This window comes from Coenobita brevimanus, chromosome 46 (assembly GCF_032717465.1).
Source record: "Coenobita brevimanus isolate Jiangsu-jjx chromosome 46, ASM3271746v2, whole genome shotgun sequence".
In the NCBI taxonomy this organism is placed as follows: Eukaryota; Metazoa; Arthropoda; class Malacostraca; order Decapoda; family Coenobitidae; genus Coenobita; species Coenobita brevimanus.
The window spans coordinates 55,652,353-55,676,650 of record NC_136999.1 but is presented as its reverse complement, the minus strand read 5'-3'; the positions used below and the strand labels follow the sequence as shown (position 1 = coordinate 55,676,650).

General features: G+C 42.4%; 1 protein-coding gene across 1 annotated transcript in view; it reads right to left on the bottom strand.

Annotated features, from left to right (window-relative positions):
• The window catches only part of Cap-H2 (Chromosome associated protein H2), a 120,492-nt gene that overhangs the window by 21,601 nt on the left and 74,593 nt on the right, over positions 1-24,298 (bottom strand). Inside the window, exons 9-10 of the mRNA XM_080271590.1 lie at positions 10,052-10,262; positions 5,537-5,715 (exon numbers count right to left, since the gene is read on the bottom strand). Of these exons, the coding sequence (XP_080127716.1) occupies positions 5,537-5,715; positions 10,052-10,262 (390 nt within the window). The remainder of the gene's footprint in view (positions 1-5,536; positions 5,716-10,051; positions 10,263-24,298) is intronic.

The window sequence follows — 24,298 nt, the reverse complement described above, 5'->3', positions numbered from 1 at the left end:
ATCAGTAGCCTAACCTTCTTGCCCACTCAGCAGAGGATGGAAGGGATCCAACAAGAGGTACAAGACTCTGAAAAAGTAAAAGTATCTTCAAAGTACCCAAGAAAAATGGGCCACACATCCATCCACTCACAAATGAAGCCCCTGAAAATCTTATCTCCACCTCACCGGCCAAACTATCCACACCAAACTGCTTCCTAACAGTAAAAGCCAATACCATGTCACCCCCTTCTGGACATAGGGGTCTCACACTAGGTTTCCAGAGCCCAAATTATTTGTGGCAAGGTTATCAAACTATGCCAATGGCTGCCTGACAAAAAAGAAATCTGTAGTCACCCCTGAGAGCTTCAAACTTACAGGGAGAACACAACTGTCACATCAGCTTGAGCACTAAACCACCATGCATCCCTTACAACTATTCAACCTGTAAAATTCAACCTCAAATTATGCCTTCTGCTGTACAGATATAACCACATTTGCAAAATACAGTACAGCACAACAAAGTACGGTAAATCATCTCAACTATTTGTCACTTTCTGTAAGATTCAGATAATCTATTTCCATTCCAAAATGTCCTATGTCAGTCTTTCTCTGTCTTTTCATAGAAAAAAGAAAATGCCATAGGATGAGACCCTAAAAACCCTGTCCCTTCCAATTAAGATCACTGTGGCACAGTATCCATCCTACCCTTCTAGCTTTGTTATACACACACACAAACAAACAAAAACAGAGAGAGAGAGAGAGAGAGAGAGAGAGAGAGAGAGAGGCAAATGCAGACAGTAATAAAGGACAGGATATCTGGATGGAGGGAAGTAACAAGTGGAGTCCCACAGGGCTCGGTGTTAGTGCCAGTAATGTTCCTGATTTACATTAACGATATGGTAGATGGAGTGAACAGTTACGCAAGTCTTTCCTGATGATGCAAAGATCATGAGGAAGGTAGAAGCTGATGAAGACTGTAAAATGCTGCATGAGGACCTGGATAGGATTCATGAGTGGAGCCAGATATGAGAAATGAAATTCAATGCAAAAAAAAAACGTAAAATATTGGAAATGGGTAAAAGTACCAAGAGGCCATCACTGAATTATTTGATGGGTAATGAACCAATCAAAAAAAGCGAGAGAAGAGAAGGACCTGGGAATGCTGGTCCAGGGTAGCTTGTCACCTGAAAAACACATTAACAAGATAGTTAGGGAGACGTATAAACTCTTGACTAACATAAGAGTAGCATTTCATTATATGGATAGGGAGATGATGAAAATATTGATAGTGGCCTTGATCTGCCCCACGTTAGAAAATGCAGCAGTGGTGTGGTCCCCACATAACCCCACATAAAAAGAAATATATAAACAAGATTGAGAGAATACAAAGAACAGCAACCATGATGGTCCCTAGCCAAGCAGATCTGTCGTACAGGAAAAGGCTGGAAAAGCTAGATCTGCCTACCTTAAAGGAAAGGAGAGAGAGGTGACATAACTGCAGTGTTCAGGGCCATGATGGAAGTACAAAAAATTGACAGAGAAGATCTGTTGTATGGAATGGGAGAGTAACACGAGGACACAGAATGAAACTGAAAAAGTCAAGTTGCTTGAAGGATATCAAGAAATATAGTTTTCCATAAAAATGCATAGACCTGTGGAATAGCCTGGACAAAGAGATCATCCAGTCTAAAAGCTTAAACAAGTTCAAAGCCAAATCTGACTTACTGAGAAATGGAGATTGGACCCCACGACAGAAGCTCATTTCCTGTATAACACAACTAAGTAGACACAACTAGGTACACACATACACACACACACACACACACACACAAAATATAAGGAATCCCTCCACAACATCCCTTCTCCTCCATCCAACACTATATACTGAAGTGTATAATGACAACAAAATCTCACGACGCCGAAAACCTCGAACAAAAAGCATCCTTTATGACACCCCACCAGACATTCATCCCTCAAAAGCCACCTATCCCTGACACATATGCACCTACCTAAGCTACAATGTGGCCAACATCCTTCTGCACTTGAGTACAGTGCAACACAAAAAAAAACTCACAAACAATCCACTTTGCCCACACAACACAACTGCCCGCCTCACTCTCACAGAACAGACAATCCTTCAATAAAACCACAACGTCTATGGAAGAGCCTTGCTGATGTGGTCAGTTTCCCGTAGTCCACAAGGTTCAAGCCCAGATTAGCCTGGGGTCACAACAACCAGATCTCACGCTTGAGCTGCCTTTTATATGAGGTAACGTGAGGCAAGATGGGGTCTCTTTGGCAGTGAAAGTACTAGCTGTTAACTATTAAATCTTCAGATGAATAACCTACCTTCTTCTCGTTTGTATAAAATTAATTTTTAATTGTCACAGGGAAACCTGTTGTATGATTAACATATATAACATATTTTACAGCTGTGAGGGAAAGATAGGTTAGTCGGCATGATCGGTGAACTGTATTTCCTTGCTTAATTTGATTTTAACATATACTTTCTGCAGTAGTAGTAGTTGTTCCCTAGGCAGTCTGGCCAAACAGCCCCGAGTCCCTTAGGAAGGCCATGGCCGAGACAGGGCTTTCCCACAGAGCTCTCAAAGAGTGTATGTTGTGTTGCTGGCGTAGGTGATTGTGTGCAATGCAGTCTTCCATAATGTGCTTAATAGTATGGGGTGCTGTGTTGCATCCTGGACAGGTATCAGCGACGGAGTCATCCAGCCTCTTCTGGTAGCTTAAGAGGGCTGGATGGTGCCCACATCTCAGCCTGGCCAGGTGGACCCTCTCCTCACGAGGGAGATGGGATTCTGAAGGGTGGATGTCAGGAGACCGTGCATGCAGCTGTGTGGTCTTTAAGTGACTGAATGGAGCGGCGAGTGATCTGAGTGTGGATATGCTTCTGGAAGTTGGTATGAGGTGGGCAAGGGGGCAGAGATGACAGTATTTGTGTATGGTATCAGGTGCTGCGTGTTGTTTTGATGTTCCTTGGTGTGGGTGGATGTGCTGCCATGTAATACAGTGGATGTTGTGGGTTTGTAGAGACTGCAGCAAGAAACTGGGTGCCTCTCATGTATAGGTGATCCTTGACTTTGAGGACTTTGGTTTCTTGCTGTAGGTGGTCTGTGGGTGTAGTAGCTGTGCAGCTTGTGATTATTTTTAGGGCCTTATTCTGTATGGTCTGTAGAGTGTTGTAGTGTGTTTTGGTGAGGTTAGAAGCCCAGGCAGGGCTTGCATAATTCATCACTGAACGTATGTATTGTTTGTATACTGTGGTGGTGGTTTCTTTGTTGTGTCTTGGTGTTATTTTAATTTTAATGTTTGTGATGTGTTGTTTAAATGACATTTACATATTGTATGTTACACCAAGGATTGGGGGGGGGGGTGTCATTTATGGTGAGGTGTGGGATGTGACTGTGTTCTGCTGTCCAGTTTGTGAGAAGGGTCACTGTAGATTTGGCTGGGGCTATTTTGAGCCTGTTTGTGGTGAACCATTCGTGTAGTGTGTTGAGGTAAGGTTGGATGATGTGTGCAGCTGTGTTTGCGTTTTGGTGCGTACATGTAAGTGTTATATCATCTGCATAGGAAGCTATGTGTATCTGTGGTGTGTGGGGTGTGGGTATGTAGTGCATGTATAGGTTAAAGAGTGTAGGGGACAAAACAGATCCTTGGGGGAAGCCATTTGTGAAGTTTCTGATGTTAGAAGACTGACCGGCAAATGTTACGTATGCACATCTGCCTGCTAGGTAGTTTGCCAGCCATAGTTTTGTGTTATTGTGCATGTTTGTGTTGAGTATTTTGTTTGTGAGGTTGTGGCGGGGGATGGCATCAAAAGCTTTGCTGATGCCTAGTGTGATTAGGAGCGTTCTGTGTGGTGGCCTAGTTGAATTCATGCCATCGAAAACTCTCTATGTAAGGTCTGTAAGAAGGATGTTTGTGGAGTGTAGTGGCCTAAAGCCATGTTCTGATTGGGCTAGGGGAATGTGAGGTGTAACTAGTTGTAGTACCAGTCGTTCAGTGACTTTAGAGGGGGTGCAGAGGAGTGTGATGGGGCGGTGTGAGGAGCGTAACGTGGGGTCTTTGTTGGGTTTAGGGATAATGATGATAATGCCATGCTTCCAGATGTTCGGTATTATGCTGTGTGAGTAGCTGTAGTTTGATATGTTGGTGAGTGCTTGTATGCCTTGTGGTCCAAGGTGTTTAAGGTGAATGTTGCTTATGTTGTCTGGTCCACAGGCAGATGAGTGCTTGAGGTTGTTAATGATGTGCTTCGTCCGGTTGTAAGTGAAAGGTGCGTGTAGTCTGGGTCTGTGGGGAACTGTCTCTTATGTCGGATGATACGCCGGTCTTCGAGATGGAGGTTTAGATGGCTGACTTGTGAAAAGTGATTGATGAGAGTGTTTGCTTGTTGTTTGTTAAAGGGTATGGTGTCTGTTGTTGTGATGGCAGCGTGTGATTGTGTGGTGTTGCTGTTGGAAAGTGTGATGCTGTTTAGTGTTTTGTAGAGTGTGCTGATGTTTGTTTTGTGGTCAAGTGTTTGGAGGTAATTTGTCCAGTTTAGTGTTTGCTGTTCTGATATTTCATTGTTTATCTGAGTGTTGAGTTCTTGTGTTTGTTGTACGGTGTCTTGTGTATGGGGTGTTGGGGAGTGTCGCAGTGTGTCCCGTTGTCTGATGAGGCCTTGAATTTCTGGTGTGAAGTTGTGGTTGTGTCTCTTTCTGTTGCCTCTAGGGATGTGTCTTTTGTCTGTATTTTGTATAATTGTATTGAAAGTGTGCACAGCAGTGTTGATGTTTGTGATGGGTGTACTGTTTAGTGTTTCGAAATGTTGTTCTGTTTCAGTTACAAAGGCCTCCCAGTTGGCTTTCTGATAATTAGTGTGTTGGTGTCTGTTGCCAGCTGGGGTGATTCTGGTTTTGGTAGTGATGATGATTGGGAGGTGATCAGAACCTAGGGTTTTGACCACTTTCCAGGATGTAGTGGGAGCGAGGTTTGGGGAGCAGAAGGTGATGTCTGGAGACGATGGAGGAAGAGGGCTTCGTGTGGGATGTGGGTATGTTGGTCTAGATTGTTCAGTATGAAAAGATGGTCTGTCTGGGATTGCAGTACCAGCCCTCTGTCTGTTTCAGGGTCTGACATGCTAGGCCGACGACTTGGCGTTGAAATCACCACCCAGGATGATGTTCTTACATCAAGTAAGCACTATTTCGTTTCCTCTGTGATGTCTATAATTTTCTTGAATTGTTTTCCCCTCCCCCCCTAATTATATGAAATACATGTTATTCTTGTGGTACTATCATCTATGGTAGGTGTTCTGATGTGACGTAGATTCCTAACCCTGTTCAGCTCAGCTGATGGCCTGTTGTTGCCAGACTGGGCAGTTAATATGACTTAACCATGAAGACTCCTTCTTGACTAATAACCCAGGCTCATCAAATTTCATGTGATCAAGATTTAGTACTCAAGCTGTGCAGTGTCCCAGTTTCATCAGGTGAAAACAGTTCATAGTACACGCCGGTAGACTGTTCGCGGTATGAAAGGAATAACTTACCTGTGCTGATGTGATATAGTCAGAGACCCATTTCTGCACCAAAGCTTCATAATCTGAGGCAGGTTCATCAAACTGTGAGTCATTGAACCTCTTGTTGATCGCCTCAGGCATCTGTGTGGCGTCATGGGGTTCGGGCAGGAACAGGGGGGGTGCTGCCAGGTCACCATCACCTTCAAAATCTGTTAAACCATATACAAAGGTTATATATGTGCGTGCGTGTGTAACTTCAGTAAATAATTATGATCATTGTAGGGAAGTAGGAAGAAGTGGCTAGAGTGGATACAGGGCAGAGGTTCAGTTGACATAAGAACTGAAAAGTGGGAAAGCAGCTGGGGTTGATAAGATGTATGCTGAGATGATAAAGTGTACTGGGGAGAGTGCAATGACGTGCTTGTTGGAGATATGTAAGAAGGCACAGATAAGTGAAACTGTGCCAGCAGAGTGAAAAAGGTAGTGATTGTACTCATGTACAAAAATAGAGGTGAGCAAAGTGAGTGCAAGAATTACTGTGGCATAAGTTTAGTGAATGTTGTAGGGAAGGTATATGGAAGGATTATTAAATAGAAAGTAAGAGAGATATCAGAAGTCCTAGTGAGCGATGAACAGGGTGGCTTTAGGAATGGCAGAGGATGTGTGGATCAAATATTTACAGCGAGACAGACAGTGAAGAAGGCGCATGAGAAGGACAATAAGGTGTTTATGGCAATTATGAATCTGGAAAAGGCATATGATAAAGTAGACAGACAAGGATTGTGGAAGGATTTGCTCATGTATGGTGTAGATGGTAAGCTGCTAGGTGCCGTCAAGAGTTTTTATGATGGTAGTGAGGCAAATGTATGGGTAAATGGGCATCTAACTGAACAGTTCACAATCAATGTAGACGTGCAACAAGGTTGCGTGATGTCCCCAAGGTTGTTCAATATACTGTATATACGGATGGGGTGATGAGAGAAGTAAAAACATGAGTAATAGCGAGAGGAATGGCAATGGTAAAGAATGGTTATGGATGAAATATCTCAAATTTGTTGTATGCTGATGATGCTCTGCTACTTGCAAATACCGAACAAGAGCTTATAGACTAATGCAGAGTTTTGCTGATGTCTGTGTGTGTCATGCCTTGAGAGTAAATGTAGAAAAGAGTAATGTGATGGTTACAGAGAGGGAAGGTGACTCCCAGTGTGATGTTACAGTGAATAGAGAGAGACTGGAATTGGTGTGAATTCAAATACCTTGGTACAGTGACAGAAAAGAGTGAAAATGTGCAAAAGATGTCGAAAGTAGAGTAATACAAGGAAGGAAAGCAGCTGGTGTTATGAAGACTCTGATAAGAAACAGGCTTGACTGTTGCAGCTGCACGAGGCTTACATGAAACAGTGTTAGTGCCTACTTTAACATACGGATGTGACTATTGTGGTAGGTGGGGACACTCATCATCCACTCACTTGATATAGTGCTGCTTTGGGTGTCTGCCCTTTCCTCTCTCATTCCCTTCCTCTTCTTTCTTTTTGTTCTTCATTCTCTCCTCTTCCTTCTGCCTATGGGTGACTTGACACTGTCTCTTTTATATTTCTTTCCTTCACTCTTTCCTCTTCCTTCTGCCAAAAGGTGACTCTACACTGAGTGACAAGCCAATGGTTTCCTGTACATCAGGAAACCATTTACCATTCTGGGTGGTAACCATATAACCAAATTATGGCACCTGATGGTTTAGTGAGTGATTAATGCACTCCAATTGAACTGTGACAGTACAGATTTATATCCACGGGGTGGTTGGGGTTTACTGCTCACATAATGCCGCTCAGGGATGAGTGAGGCTGGTCACTCTCATCTTAAATGTCAGGACCAACTTGCCTAGCCCCGGGCTCCTGTGCTTCTCATGGGGCGGGATACGATCTGATGATGGATGGATGGATGTGAGACTATGGTGTGGCATGAATATGAAAAGTAAAGAGTAAGAGCAGTGGAGATGGGACTTCTGAGGAATATATGTGAAGTACAGAGTGGACAGGATACTTAATAATGTGATACATGAATGATCCGGAGTGAGGAAGTCTGTGGACACCAGAATCAAAGAGAGAGTACTGAGATGGTATGGTCATGTGGGGAGAATAGATGACAATAGAGTGGTGGAAAAGGTATATCTAAGTGAATTTGATGGAGGGAGGAAGCAAGGTGGGCCAAGAAGATGGAGGGATATGGTGGATGAGTGTGTGTGGAAGAGAGGTATGGAAGTTGATGACGCTAAGGGACTGACAAGAGACTGAACTGGCTGGATAAATTGTGTGTGGAGAAGCGCACAGCCAGGGATCTGGCACCCCTTTTAATGTGACAACGTTCAGATTGGCTCGATCAGGTAGGTATATGTGAAGCTACAGAAGGCAGTGATATTTTTTTTGGCCTATCTGATGGAGCCAGGATTTTGAAGGCACGAATGAGAGTGAATGGAAGCGAGGCCCACTGAACTGGGCAAACTCTGGCTGTCTGGATATTGGTACTCCTCACCCTACCCTAAGGTGGGAAAGATATCTGTATGATGATGATGATGGTCATTAAAGCATGTGAGTATTTCCCTTTTATAAGACAGTGATACATGGCAGATCAATAGTAGGCCTTTAAGCTGTAATGCCTTAGCTCCATTGCCCTCATGCAATTTTTAGATGCACAGTAATACTGCTTAAGTACAGCACTCCAATCACATGTGATCTGTAAAGGCCTACTTTTATGGGGGGTTGGGCGTTTCTTGATCTCATAATGCCGCTCTGCAACCAACTGGTCACTCTCACCTTAACTATTTGGCCTATGCAGCCTTGCTCCATGCCCCTATGCTTCTGATGGGGCAATACTGGATTGGATGAATGAATATTATTCATAAGCTAAAACTACCACTAGTATGATGCTTACTTACAATAAGAAACTGATAGTTATGCAACCATCAACAGGGCAATTCTGTGCCTAATTGATGTGCACTACGGTAGCAGAGCTTCATCCAATCCAGTGTTTTGCTCCCCTTCAATTCCGTGCACAACAGTAGCAGAGCTTCATCCAATCCAATGTTTAGCTCCCCTTTCAATGCTAGCTGTGCCAATAATTAATATACAGTGGGGCACCAATTTTCGCGCCTAATTGGGTCCAAAAATAATGCGCGAAAGTGGAATTAGCGAAAGTTGGGGCATTGTCTTTATGGCAAAAAATCTAATTGGTTCCCGGTTATCCTAAAGTAACATCAGATTTTCATTTTCACTTGCAATACAGTACATCAAATCACTATTGTACATTGCATTGTGAGATACAAACAATAAAAACTGTACAGTACACAGTATATGAGGAGAAACATACCACAGAGACCAGGTTGAGGTGTTTAATGGATGTTGGGGGTAAGTATCCGAGGCGCGTGGCGGGCTTATTTAGCCACGCCAGACGTATTGGCGCCACCTCTTGCTGCCTCGCTACCACTCTCTCTCTCTGCCTCCTCAGATGCAACTTGATGCAACACTTCCACTCTGTGCTGAATTTCCCTTTGTGCTAGGTTCTCTTGAACAAATCCATCGAAATCTTCATCCAGGTTAAGCTCCTCTATGGCACTGTCAGTAGGGATAGCACCATGGTCGGCTGCCCCCTCGGCTTCCAATGGTACTTCCACCTCCGTTATTTCCTTAGTCTTCTGCACGTAGTGTGTGATAAGAGCCATTGAACTGTGAGAATCCAACACAATGGAGCTAGCACGCTCATACACAATGGCGGGAATGGGTGGACAGAGTGTTGACATGACGTCATTCAAGATGGCGGTGGGTTGCGGGCGGGCGGTGCAGGAAATTCAAAGTTCAAAATATTGTCCCAAACCCAAAATTTGTGCGCGAAAATCGATTTTTTTCAAGCGAAAGTGGAAGTTAGGGAATATTTGGTGCATGCCGCGAAAATGGATTCCGCGAATCCTGCTGTAGCGAAAGTTGGTGCACTACTGTACTTCATTGTTTTTGCAACAGTTCATTATTCTTTCTCTTCTGCTAAGTCTTTGATTTACTGCAGTCCTACTTTACCCCACCCTACTCTACTCTGCTGTCTGCCCTACAACCACACATCAATGAAACAGATATCATTACAAAGTATTGGCTTGTCAGGCAAGCAGCCAATGCAGTCAAGGGATATACTCGTTACTTCCACAGTACAGTAATGACTTACAATGCCCAGTCCTGAATTACTACACTACATCTGTTATAACCTTACAGAAATTTCCACCTTCCTTCAGTTCAATTGATGGCCAAAATAGTCACACTGGAGGATTTATTTGACTTGTAACCATGAAAGACTCATTCCTCCCTCAAAAGTAGGACTCACTGAATTTCATATAACCATGACTCAGTACTAAAGCAATTCAAAAGGGTTAGTTCCACTGGGTGATAATAAATCAAATACAACCAGGCAGTGATAATAATACCTAAATCTTCAACTCCACAGTTCCATTGGCCCACTGGGTGATAATAAACCAAGCACAACTAGGCAGTGATAATAAATCACCTAAATCTTCAACTCCATCACAGTCTAGTGGATCATCCAGCTGGCGATCAATGCGGTTCTGCAGTTCATCATCCTCTGTCACCTTCTGCAATGCCTCATCCACATCTCGCCCAGCTCCAGACTCTATCAAGTCTCGTGCTCGCCGATTACGCCCAACCTCTGCCCTCCTTGCTGCCTCCCGGCTAACCTCCTCCAACAATTCAGCCGGTACCTAACACAAAAACATGAATGGAATACAAGTATTACATTGGGGAAATAACAGTGAATGTAAAAGCTATCTAAAAATAATGTATATGTATAAAAACAATGATGATGATAATAATAATAATAATAATAATAATCTGGCCTTTTGTTTCTCAAAAGTGTTAGTTCTTCCTTTGGGAATTCACTAGCGCTCGACACACACACATTATTATATTTTTACAATTACAAGAATTGTGACATTTCTCGTATATAATACAAGCTACATCATATATATATGAAAGTGGCAATAATTAAACCCTATAATCATCCGTCATAGTACCTCTCTCCAGGCCATAGCATTTTGAAAAAAGAAAGGCTTTCAGCTGTCTCTTAAAGGATCCAACAGAAGGGATTTGTCATATGGACAATGGCAATCTGTTATATAATTTAGGGGCTCTATACACAAAAGAACGATCAGAGAAAGATGACTGGTGGATGGCTCCTGGCTTGTCAAGACGCAAGGAATCATCTTCATTGCGTAACATCACACCCGGGCGTGCCGACAGGAGTTTTAACAATTCAGCAAGATATTTCAGTTCACCAAACTTAAGAATCTTAAATGTAACAAGACACAGTTTAAATTCAATTCTAGCCTTTACTGGTAACCAATGCAACTCAATCAGAAACGGGGTAATTGAGGTTCTCGAGGGGAGACCAAAGATAAGCCGTGCTGCCAGGTTCAACACAGACTGAACTTTTGTTAGTATATTATTTGGAAGACCAACCCAAAGTGAATTACAATAATCAACACGAGACAAGACCACTGCATGGACTAACGTTAAGAGGCACCGTCTATTCAGGAATTTTCTCAGATAGTACAGATTTCTGATATGCAGCATGTTAGGAGTGTAATGCTGTATGGCAGTGAGACCTGGGCAGTGAAGAAGGAAGACATTCGCCGGCTCAGACGTACAGAAATGACAATGATTAGGTGGATGTGCAGTGCATCCCTGCGTCCAAGGCCTGGAGGGGCTGGGTTTACGATGGAAGAGTTGAGAGCTAGGATGGGACTGGAGTGTATTGGTGTTGTGATGAGGAGAGGTAGATTGAGGTGGTTTGGACATGTGGAGAGGATTGGGGATGATAATTGGGTGAGGAAGGTGAGAAGTGTTAATATTGGGGGTGGGGTTATGAGGGGTAGACCGAGAAAGACATGGGACGAGGTCATTAAGTGTGACCTTAGGGTTAAGGGACTGAACAGGGAGGCTGCAATGGATCGTGCAGCGTGGAGAGTCGCCATTAGGTGACCAAGGCCGACACATGCAAGCATGTTGGAGCCTTTAAAAACGAAAACGAAAAAACAAAACACCCTCTGACAACCTGATTAATATGCTCTTTGTAATTTAACTTAGAATTAAGATAAACACCCAGATTTCGAACAGAACTGACTGGATGCTGCTGTGACACACCAATGTTCAAAGCCAGGGCATTGTCAGTGTCATCACCCCTTCTGTTTCCTCTGATGATGATGATCTCAGTTTTACCATCATTCATACTAAATTTCCTCTTAGCCATCCAAATCTTAATAATCAGACATTAGAGATTCAAGCTTTCTCTTAGTATCGTTGATATCTGACATCTTAACATAGAGCTGGGTGTCATCAGCATAAAAATCATAGAACACATCGTGAGCATCAAGTAGAGACGATAAACTACTTGTGTAGATAGTAAATAGAATTGGACCCAAAACTGATCCTTGAGGGACTCCAAATAGAAGGGGAGCAGAATCAGAGCTAGCGTAATCAACAACCACTCTCTGAGATCTGTCCGAGAGATACGACTTAAGGAGCAAAAGGGCACTATCACGAACGCCATAAAAATACAGATAATCCAACAATAGTTTATGATCTACTGTATCAAAAGCTGCAGACAGATCCAACAGAACTAGGAGAGAGGACATCCCACTACAAGTGTTTGCCACCAAGTAACTATGAATCCTTGTCAGTGCAGCTTCTGTTGAATGATATTTTCTGTATGCTGACTGAACAACAGGAATAACTGTTGTGTTCCAGTAGTGGTAAGAGTTGATCGAGTATGGCCCGCTCAATAATCTTGGATGAAAAAGACAGGTTAGAGACGGGACGATAATTTGTCATGCTCTCGACATCAAGGCCAGGTTTCTTAATTAGGGACCTAAGCAAGGCACTTTTCTCAGACTGCACAAAATTACTTTCTAAGAAGCATCTATTTATTATGTTGCAGATAAATTCTGCAGTGTGCTCATACACATCAGGCAGTTATGACATGTTACACGGTCGAGTGAGAAAAATGTTTTATTAACCTTTATCCATGTCACCATGATCATAACGTCCCCGGCAGACTCCATGACGCCATGATCATGGCTGCCTTCAAATGTCCCGCTCTTGTGAGAATGGGAAGTTTGTTTTGGTCGAGGCTTGACGTCACACATCGAGGCTTATGACTGGCCCATTGTTTCCCATTCTCTCTATAGCTATCCAATCATGTCCCAGCTTTTATTATAGAGTCAAACAGAGAGCAGTAGATCCGCCACCTTGTTTGTGAGTGAGTGGAAATCGGGTTCATGCTATATATTATCCATATTAGCATATTTACAAGTGAAATTGCTAATATATGTATACGTCCAACGGTAAATTAGTATTTCAGGCATAAGCTGTGATATCTGACATTACATGACAGTGCTGTTTTGGGCTGTTATTGATGGAAATAAGCGAATGTGGACTTGCTATGTCTGTTTTAAGTGTAACAAGGGATTTTGCCCAGAATAACATCCCAGCTAACACAAGAGGCTCGGGGAATAACCTGTACGTCTTCTAGGAATATCTATACACCTGTATGACTTCAAATACAAGTAAGTTTCATGTCTGTACACATATTACACAAGTTGTATATTCTTTACACATTTGGCCAGGAATATCGCCTTTTATATTTTATTTTTTATGTCTGCCCATGATCATTATTCCTTCTTTCTGATTTTATCATGGCAATGAGCAGCTTCTAAGCTTTCTAATGATATATTGTAACCCCATATTTTGTCTAGTATTCTGAGTGCATAAAATATCAAACAAAATAAACAGTTCAAAATTTCCCGCTCGTTTTTTATGCACAAAATCCTATGCTGACGCGAAATTTCAGTCTGGAGTATAAGGGTTAACTTCTCTGATGTAAGATTTGACTTTGTTTACATCCAGCGAATGAAATGTTGAAAACAAATGATCCCCGGTGCACCGTGGCTGGAAGTCAACTGAGTACACTTCACTCGGAGAACTGCTGTCTAAATCACTTCCTATGCAAGATATCTTACTTTTATAAAATGAAGCAAAATCAGAAGCCAACTGGGCATCAGATACAGAAGTTCGATTAACAATCACAATCCTCCGATCAACCAAATTGTTCACAACTAAAGACAGTTTTTTTTTATCACCACTACATGAATCAACTTTATTTTGCTAATAACTAGCCTTTTGGGCTTTTACAGTGTGAACAACTGCTCTTCTTGTGAAAACAACGCAAACCAGTTACTTTGGCCCGCTACAAGCATCACTCACGTTCTGCCTTTCTACACTGTCTATGCAGTGAATTAATTGATGGACCATCTATCTATCTATCTATTGCCAGACGCCATAATCCCGTAAGGGGTGACCATTTGACTTTGAGTTAGTTGTTTTACGGGGAAGGGCACTAACCCTCCACCAACCCACTTGTTGACATGTAGGGAACACGTATGGTTTGGTTACATGGTTACCACCCAGCGTTGTAAATGGTTTCTTGGCTTACAGGAAACCATTAGGCTTGTCACTCAATGTAAAGCCACCTGTAAAGGAAAGAAAAGCAATAAGAGGTGACAGGAAATATGGGAGAAATAGGAAGAGAGGAGGGCAGGCACAGAAAAAGAATGATAAAGGCTAAGGAAGGAGTAGGCAGCACTACATAAAGTGAGTGGATGATGGTCGCCACCACCGTGGACCATACCACGGAGAATTATCACGCACAGTGATTGTTTTTACTACCTCAGGACAATAATGGTCAAAAATTGACCTAAGCTCATTGTTGTAAATATTAACCAATTCATCAGAAGAAAGATTTGAAGAATCAATGTGGTATAAAGCGCTGATCAATTTCAAGACACATCAACTGGCAGTCAACATTCCTGTAATTTCTGAACCTGATGACCTTTTCATATGAAGCGGATTTCAGGACATCAAAACTAAGAATGATCAGAGCATGATCAGAGATGAGGGGTTCAAATGAGTCCACCTCCACATCTGATACGTGCCTGCAACCAACAGGGGACAAGATCAAGTCAAGGACATGTCCTAAAACATAAGTTGGATTACACACATGACTGAAAAAATTGTTCTGGGTGATCAACACAAGGAATTCTGAAGAAAATGGTTTTGACACAGGACTGTCAACCCAATAATTGAAATCACCACAAACAAGAAGTCCTCCAAATTTAAGAGAAAACCCTTCAAGAAACTGCCCAAACTCCTCCAATAAACCTTGATCTCTGCCCGGATGACCTGGTCAATAGACAACTGCAATTCTAATGGTATTCTGATGGAAATTTATTAATACAGTACTTCCATAAAATCAAAAGAGGATGGGGTCAGGTCTGAGTCAATGAGAGAAACATTTCCAAGTGCTGCTGTGTAGATGAGTGCTACGCCTCCTCCCAGATGGTCAGCAGCAGGCCTGGGAATACTAATAACAGAATGTGTCTTAGGCAAAGAATTATGAATAATATCGATATCAGACTCATACTGCTGTTTTTGACAGAGACACAAGTAAGCTCCACCTCTGATTTAGCTACATTTTATTTTCCTGGTTAAATCTTGATTCAAAATTTCAGACCCAAAGGAGGCGTATACTGCCTTGCTAAATCAGAAATTGCCCTGGAGGAGATTACTAAATTTAACTGTCCTTATTTTGACTATTCCATATACAAATTAAATTCTTTTGGTAAAGTTAAGTACTGTATTTCTGTTGTGTTTATCGTTCCAGTAATGCCCCTCCAGAGCCGTGTTTATTTGACTCTCTCTCTTCACAGCTAAGTGTCCTCAACATAAATACTGCATCAGAAAGTACTATTCTGGGTGATTTTAATGTCCATAATGATGAATGGCTCACTTATTCAGCCAGAACTGATGACTCTGGTCTTGAATGTGAGCTATTTGCAGACTCATTTAACCCTTTGAGATTCTTATGGCTATTTCGATCGTCATTTCCAATCCAATCTCAGAGATTCTGATGAAGCTTTTCATCGTCATTTTACAAAACTTTCATAAAATATTCATCATAAATTGCACACTGAGGTGGTTTGGCCATGTGGAGAGGATGGAGGGCGAAAGACTGACGAAGAGAGTGTATGTGAGTGAGGTGGAGGGGGGAAGAGGGAGGGGGAGGCCGAGGATGAGATGGAGGGATGGGGTGGAGAGGTATATGAGAGAGGGGGGTGTGAGTTGGGAGCAGGGCAGTGAAATGGCGGGGGACAGGGCGACTTGGAGGCGATTTGTTTGTGGCCACCCCAAACGGGATTGAGGCGTCTGGCAATAGATAGATAGATAGAAATTGCATTTACTCGTCATAACAAAGAGGCTCGAGCATGATGTCACCGAATGGTTGCTCTATGCGTGGTGGTACTGCACAGCTGGTCTGATTCATGGCTTTGTTTCTTTGTAACTTCATTCTTGGTGAATATTTTTCTACAGGAAGGTATAAAATTTTTGGTTTCTGCCTAACTTCAACTCGTTACTCTGACTTTTTATTTTCCTTGTTTTCCTTTTATGAACACTCTACGATAAAGTACAACTATTCAGCTTCAAAATAACACCACAACCAGCATCCTATCATAAAAAGTGTATTTACACTGACCAATCAAAGAAAAACATAGCAAAGCGAATATGCAGCCGAGACTAAAATAAAATTGTGCATCTCTCTCCTTTCGCTTTACTGCACAATGAAATGCAAGTATTACCATAATCTATATATCACCATAAAGGTAATTTATTGTATTTTTGCATGGTTTAAACCAAATTTACATATCTTTACTCGTTATTTTTTGCCAAATATTTTTCTGCGGCAAGGTATAAAATTATTGCTTTTCGCCTAACTTCAACTCGTCATTTTGACATTTTATTTTCTTTGTTCTCTTTTTCTGAACATACTACGGTAAAGTACAACTATTCAGCTTTAAAATGACACCAAAACCAACATTCTACCATGAAAAGTGTATTTACTAAGAGCGATCAAAGTAAAATATAGGGCCGCGAAGATGTGGGTCAGCGTGAGTGGCTGACTCTAGCACAGACATAATCTGCCTTGCCCAGAAACCTGATAGAGTAAATCTCACCCAGTTGGTCAGTCAACCCACCCATGTACCCTGATCAAAATCCCCACCTACTGAACTTGTTTCTTACAACCAATTCAGATAATTATAACGTCGAAGTGAAGTCCCCCCTCGGATTTTCTGACCACTGTCTGATTCAAGCCACCAGTTTAACACCTACCACACCCTCCTCCTCTGAACCTGTCATGGTAACTAAATGGCACTACGAAAGGGCAGACTGGGAGGGACTCCATACTTTTTTCATGGATGTTCCTTGGACCTCCTTTTTCTCCCAAGATGCAAACTCCACATTGGGCCACATACAGGATTTCCTTAAAGTCAGCATGGAAACATTCATTCCCCATCATAGTTACAGAAAAAGATGTAACTCTCCTAAATGGTTTGACTACAATTGTGCTGGAGTAACAGAACATAAAACAAAAACCTATAACACTTATACAAGAACGAAAACCAAAGAAGCCTTTAAATATTATAGAAATATCAGAAACCATGCCAAGACTATTATCAAACTTTCTAAATCAAACTTTCTACATAGACAAGCTAACACCCAAATGATAACAAAATATTCTGGTCAACCCTTAATTCATTCAAAACTAACTTCACTACCACCTCTTCCATGCCACCCTTAGAGTCCCCCAGTGGAAATCTAGTAAGTGACCCATGTGGAAAAGCCAAACTTCTTGTTGACATTTTTTCAACAAACTCAACCCTAAATAAAGAAAATCACAATATTCCTGTACTTGATTTTGATTCCCCTGAAATACCTCCTTTCATGATTCACACCAGATATGTACAAACTATATTACAGAATCTCTCAGCAGACAAAGCTACTGGTCCAGATGAAATTCCTTCAATAGAACTTAAAAATTGCTCCTCGGTGTTGGCTTCTGTATTGGCAAAATTTTTCCACTTCTGCATCCATACCTCAAGTTTTCCAGCCTCTTCGAAAGAAGCAAATATCCATCCTGTTCCTAAAAAGGGGGCAACTTCTGATCCATCAAACTATAGACCAATTGCAATAACTTCCATTCTCGGTAAAGTTTTTGAGATGCTCATTAACAAACACATAACCAAGCATCTAGAAATCAATAAATTAATCAATGATCGGAAGTACGGATTTAGACAAGAACGTTCAACTGTAGACATTCTTTGCCTTCTTACCCATCAGGTTAACAAAACAATAGACCAACACGGTGAAACACACACAATAGCACTAGATATATCAAAAACATTTGACAGAGTATGGCACCGGATCATAGGTTCCTCTAATTTCCTCTTACCTTCATAATAGAAAAATACGGGTCATGGTAGATGGAATTTATTCTCAGGTTCATTCCATAAATGCAGGCGTACCTCAGGGATCAGTTTTGGCACCAACCCTCTTTCTCATTCATATAAATGACCTCCTGTCTATTACTCACAACCCAATAAACTCTTACGCTGATGACTCGACCCTTCATAGTCCTTTCATATTTAGTACATCCTTTACACAATTTAACATTATAAATTCCCAAATAAACACAGCAATTTCTATAAACCAGGACCTTTCTAAAATTAATCAATGGGGACAAACAAATCTGGTCTCATTTAATGCTCAGAAAACTAAAAATAATAATTTCTCCAACAGAAAGAATCCCTCAGACTCTCACATAATGTTAAATATGTCAATATTCCCATATCCACTACAACTGATATCCTAGGTGTTACTCTAAACCCAAACCTAAGCTGGACAGCTCATGTTAAATCCCTTGCAAAAAATGCTTCCAAAAAATTGGGACTTATGTACAGAGATCGTGAGTTCTTCACTTACGAGCAGATGGCCACAATATACAAAAGAATTGTGCGTTCTCAGATCGAATACTGTTCACCACTGTGGGGAGGATGTGGGGTGGTTGCACTGAGGCAGTTGGACAAAATTCATCCATCCATCATCCAATCCTACATTGACCCATGAGGAATGTAGGAGCCTGGGGCTAGGCAATTGGTCCCGACATTTAAGATGAGAGTGACCAGCCTCACTCATCCCTGAATGGCATTACATGAGCAAATCAACCCCAACCATCCCTTGGATATAAACCTTCACCGGCTCAATCCGACTGGAGCACAATAATTACCCACTAAACCACCATGCGCCAAAATTTGGTTATATGGTTACCACCCAGCGTAGTAAATGGTTTCCTGGTGCACAGGAAACCATTTGGCTTGTCACTCAGTGTAGAGTCACTAACAGGCTGAAGGAAGTGGAAAGAATGAAGGAAAGAAAGACAGAAGAGGGAGTGTAAAGTCACCCATAGGCAGAAGGACAAGGAAAGAATGAAGGAAAGAAAGACAGAAGAGAATGGAAGGAAAGAAGGATGGAGAGGAAAGGGCAGCCACCCGAGTGCAGCACTACATCGAGTGAGTGGATGGTGAGCGCCTCCATATACCACAATTAATAAAGCCATTAGATTACTCAATAATCCTGCCATTACGCAGGACCTTCCTCCATTATCAGTACGCAGAGATGTTGCTTCTTTAGCATTATTTTATCGATATTTTTACCGTAAGTGCTCTGACGAACTGGCTTCAATTGTGCCTCCTCTTCACATTTTCTCTCAAAATACTCAGGCAGCTGGGAGCGTCCATGAACTCACACTCTTTCCCCCACAATGCAGAATCTCTGCTTGTCAAAATTCATTTATCCCCAGAACTACTACTCTCTGGAATTCACTTCCTGGGAGTTGTTTCCCACAAACATTTAATCCACTTCAATTTAAATCCAGTAGTTATAAATATTTTATGAATGGAGGATGCCTGTAGGCACATGGACTTATTTTTTTTTTCCTTCATTATCTATTTAAAAAAAAAAAAAAAAAAAAAAAACTTCAAGACAGCAGATTTGGTGTCATTCCTTGTTCTTGTGAACAGAAGGTTTAGGGTACAACCTTGATCAATGAGCATCTTAAGTTTAATGTTTTTTCTCAGAATGTTTGGGATGATGTCAGAATCACCCAAGGAAGAGGAAAGGCCTGTCACGGTCATTTTAGGCAACATTTTCTTTGGCTCTGATATGCAAAAAGTGCCCTCAGACCCAGAATGATCACTCAGCACCTCAGCTGCTTCACCTTTGGCCTCAACTGACAGAAACTTCATTACTGGCCCACCAGCCTTGGTCTTAAGGCAGCTATCAACCAGTACCGAGTTATGAGGAGTAGACCGTAGCACCAGTCAAGCAGGGCAGTACTCCCAAGGTGGATGGATAGCTGATGACAGGGAGAGCAGGAGCTTCAGTTTCATCAGCCCTCAGGACTAGTTCCTGACCATCCCCCTTTGCTGAATTTTTTCAATGTCTCAGTAACACAGAGGTTAGGCCAGCATGCTCTCCAATACAAGTTTCTCTAACTATCAACACCAAACTACATGCACAGTACACACTACACTTCCTTTTCCAAAATTAGTAACAAATTATGGCCTCTCATCACACAGCCTAAGAGTCCAGGGGGGGGACCATAAATGTCCTCACCTGCTGCCCCTCTCCCGGCGATGACTCGTGCTGCCTGGAACCACTGTCTGACTCACTTCTTCTTCATTTCTGCAACATTCGCGGCCTTTACTCTAACTTTCGCTCTGTTGAGCACTACCTCTCCTTCTCTAAACCTTACCTTCTTTTCCTAACTGAGACTCAGCTGTCTGTGGCAACTGACAGCAAACCATTTTCTGTATCCTCCTACTTTCTCTATACTCATTTCAAAGCCAAAGGTGGATGTTCTGGATATATATGCAACGACTTATCATCCTTTCGTGTTCCTGAACTCAATTCTTCCGAATTCTCTACACTCTGGCTTCAGCTTTCCTGTTATTTTCTGACTAAATATATCTGTGCTGTTTACTTATCCCCTAATTCTACTGACTATCAAAAATTCTTCGACTATCTTACTTCTATGATGAAACACATTCTGTCCATTTCTCCTTCCTCTGAAATCTCCATTCTAGGAGATTTCAATGTTCACCACCGCCTTTGGCTCTCCTCTCCTTTCACTGATCAACCTGGTGAACAAGCCTACATCTTTTCTATCCTTAATGACCTAGAGCAGCTTTTACAGCACCCTCCCCATATCCCTGACCGCCTTGGAGAGAGCTCCAACATACCTGACCTCTTCCTTACAACTAATCCTTCTGCTTACACTGTTAATCTTTTCTCTCTGTTGGGCTCCTCCGATCACAACCTTATTACATTAACCTGTCCTATCGCTCCTGTACGGCCTGTGGACCCTCCAAAGAAAAGTCGACTGTGGCATTTTGGAGCTGCGCATTCGGAGGCCCTCAGGCAGTACTTCTTTGATTTCCCATGGAATAATTATTGCTTCCATGGCCGGGAGCCATCTGAGTGTGCCTTGCGCATTACGGAGGTTATTCTCTCGGGCATGGAACCATACATTCCTTTCTCATATCCTCTGACTAATGCAAGAAAGCCTTGGTTTAAACACGCTTGTTCTAATGCTGTCCACAACAAGGAGAGGGCCAGAGCCAACCCACCCCTGTATCACATCTTTTATACGTTTCTGCCCGGAATCGAGCTAAATCTGTTCTTCGCTCTGCCAAAAATAATTTCATCTGTTCTAAATACTCTCAACTCTCGAACTCAAACTCTCCCCGCTCCTTCTGGCACCTTGCCAACAACCTTTCTAACAACTTTACCTCATCATCCTTCCCTCCTCATTTCTACTCTGATGGTTCTGTAATTATTTCTTCTACTGATAAAGCAGATCTCTTTGCTCAGACTTTCTCCTCCAATTCCACCTTAGACGATTCCGGTGCTGTTCCTCCATCACTTTCCCCCTCTGACTTCCTCATGGCTGACATTAAAATATCTTCAGCTGATGTATTTTCTACCATCACAGGCCTCAATACTAACAAGGCATATGGGCCTGATGGAGTCCCTCCTGTTGTCCTCAAGAACTGTGCTTCTGTGCTTATACCCTGCCTAGGTAAACTCTTTTGTCTTTGCCTATCAACTTGTATTGCTGGAAGTTTGCTCTTATTCAGACAGTCCCAAAGAAGGGCGACCATTCCCAACCTTCTAACTATCGTCCAATTGCTTTAACATCCTGTATCTCAAAAGTTTCCAAGTCAATTCTTAAAAGGAAAATTTTAAAGCATCTTTCCTATCACAACCTTCTTTCTGATTCTCAGCATGGGTTCCGTCAGGGACGCTCCAATGGCGATCTTCTCGCCTACCTTTCAGACTCCTGGTCATCCTCCTTTCGGGACTTTGGCAAAAGCTTTGCCATTGCACTTGACATCTCAAAGGTTTTCAATCGAGTCTGGCATAAATATTTAATTTCCAAACTGCCCTCTTACGGTTTCTATCCTTCTATCCGTGCCTTCATCTATAGCTTCCTTTCTGGTCACTCTATAGCTGCTGTTGTAGACGGCCATCGTACTTCTCCTAGATCTATCAACAGTGGTCTTCCTCAGGGCTCTGTCCTATCACCAACTCTCTTCCTTTTATTCATCAATGACCGTCTATCTAAGCTGTACATCTAACTCTATCCACTTGTACGCTGATGACTCCACCCTTCACCTTTCCATTCAGTTCCCGCAACGTCCATCTCAGCAGTTACTTCAACAAACACGGGATGAGGCTATGGCACACCTAATGTCCAACTTGGCTTGTAACTCTGACTGGGGTAAAAATAATCTGGTTGTTTTTAATGCATCAAAAACTCAGTTTTTACACTTATCAACCCGACAAAATCATGTTTAATAATATTCAGCTTAATCGTGCATCATCCTTGAACATGCTTGGGGTTTCATTCACTCAGGACTTGTCTTGGAAAGATCATGTTACATCTCTTGTAAAATCTGCTTCAAAGAGATCTGGTGTGCTAAGCCAACTCCGTTCCTTCTTTACTCCTGCACAATTGTTGACTCTATACATGGGTTTTATCCATCCCTGTGTGGAGTACAACTCTCATGTGTGGGGAGGCTCCCCACATGCAGCTCTTCTCAACAGGGTGAAGTCAAAGGCTTTTCGTCTCATTAACTCTCCTCCTATTACTGGCTCCCTTCAACCTCTGTCTCTTAGCAGCACTGTTGCATCTTTATCTCTTTTCTATCGCTACTTCAATGGTCACTGCTCCTCTAACCTGTCTGCATGCATTCCTCCACCTCTACGACGGGCACATAGCACCTGTCTAGCAGCAAACTCTCATCCCTTTTCTGTCGAACTCTCTAATGAAAGAGTTAACTGTTACTCCCAGTCCTTCACTTATGCAACAGGTCAACTCTGGAACTGTCTCCCTCTGTCTGTATTTCCTGCTAGCTATGATCTCCAGTCTTTCAAATGCAGTGTGTCCAGGCATCTCGAAATGATCAGACCTTGAATTTGGCTCTCTCTTGTATTTTGTTTTTCTCTCGGAAGGAATAGTTACTGCGGGCTCGTGGCCTTTGGTCCCTTCTTCCTAGCATTTATAAAAAAAAAAAAAAAAAAAGTACATCTCTGACTTCTTCTGGTCCCATCTGATTTGTCAGGACATCAGCACTGCTCTTTGGTATCACAATCAGTACATGCTGACTATGAATGGCTTTTTTCTGGCCATGAGCACTGATCTCAATCACGCCCCCAGGCAGATCCTTCCCTCCCCCCAAGAGAGACCCGCGAACAGCATCCACAAATGACTTGGCCTGATCTTGCGTGACCGCCATGGGTGATGAGACCTTGGTCTCTAGTGCCTCCAGCCTGTTTGAAACGTCTCTAATCGCCTGAAAGACCGGGTCAATAACTTTATCTTCAAACTCCTTCTTGGTTACACTACTTCCTCCACCAGCCAAGACCTCGTTCGCCAGTGAAAGCCCAGCTGGTGGCTCCTCTTCATAAATGGATAGTCGTCTGCGTCCAAATTTTCACAAGCTATATGAACCCACTCATTGCAGTAGGCCCACTTCAGTGCTTGTGGACTTTCTGCTACAGACCTACCGCAGCGAGGGCACCGGTGTTGTTTGCTCATGGTAAAGGAGAACAAAAACAAAAACAAAATGACAACAACAACAGCAAAAAATATATACAATACTACTCGGGATAAACCCGGGTTGCGCCGCCTCCGTTTGTGTCACCCTAATTTAGAAAAAAAAAAAAAAAAAAAAAAAAAAAAAAAAAAGAAATGGAAAAAAACAGGGTGTCCGTGAGGTCAACACGAGCAGGTGGGTACGACTTGACTACCCTTCTAGGAAAGGCAACCCAAACCGAGGTGCTGCAAAAGTGCTGAGATGGAATTGACAACTTTTCCCAATTCAACCCTCATAGCAGCAGCAAATAAGTCACGTAAGCAAGACCTCATCGGTTACCATACTGCAACTGCACAGAGGTTATCTATCAATCTATAGCCAAACATCTCAATCCTGCAAGAGATGGCCACAAACAAACTGTCTCCATGTTGCCCTTTCTCCTGTCATACAGTTGTTCTCCCCAACTTATACCCCCATCCTCCCCTCCCACGCACCTCTCCACTTCAAACCCTCCATCTCAAACTCGGCCTCCCCCTCCATCTCCCCCTGTCCACTTCATGCACATACACTTTCCTTATTAATCTTTCTATCTTCTCCACATGGCAAAACCAATTCAATGTATTTCTCCTAACGCTTTCTATCACATTCATACCACAACTCTCCTTCACATCCTGATTTGTCAATCTTTC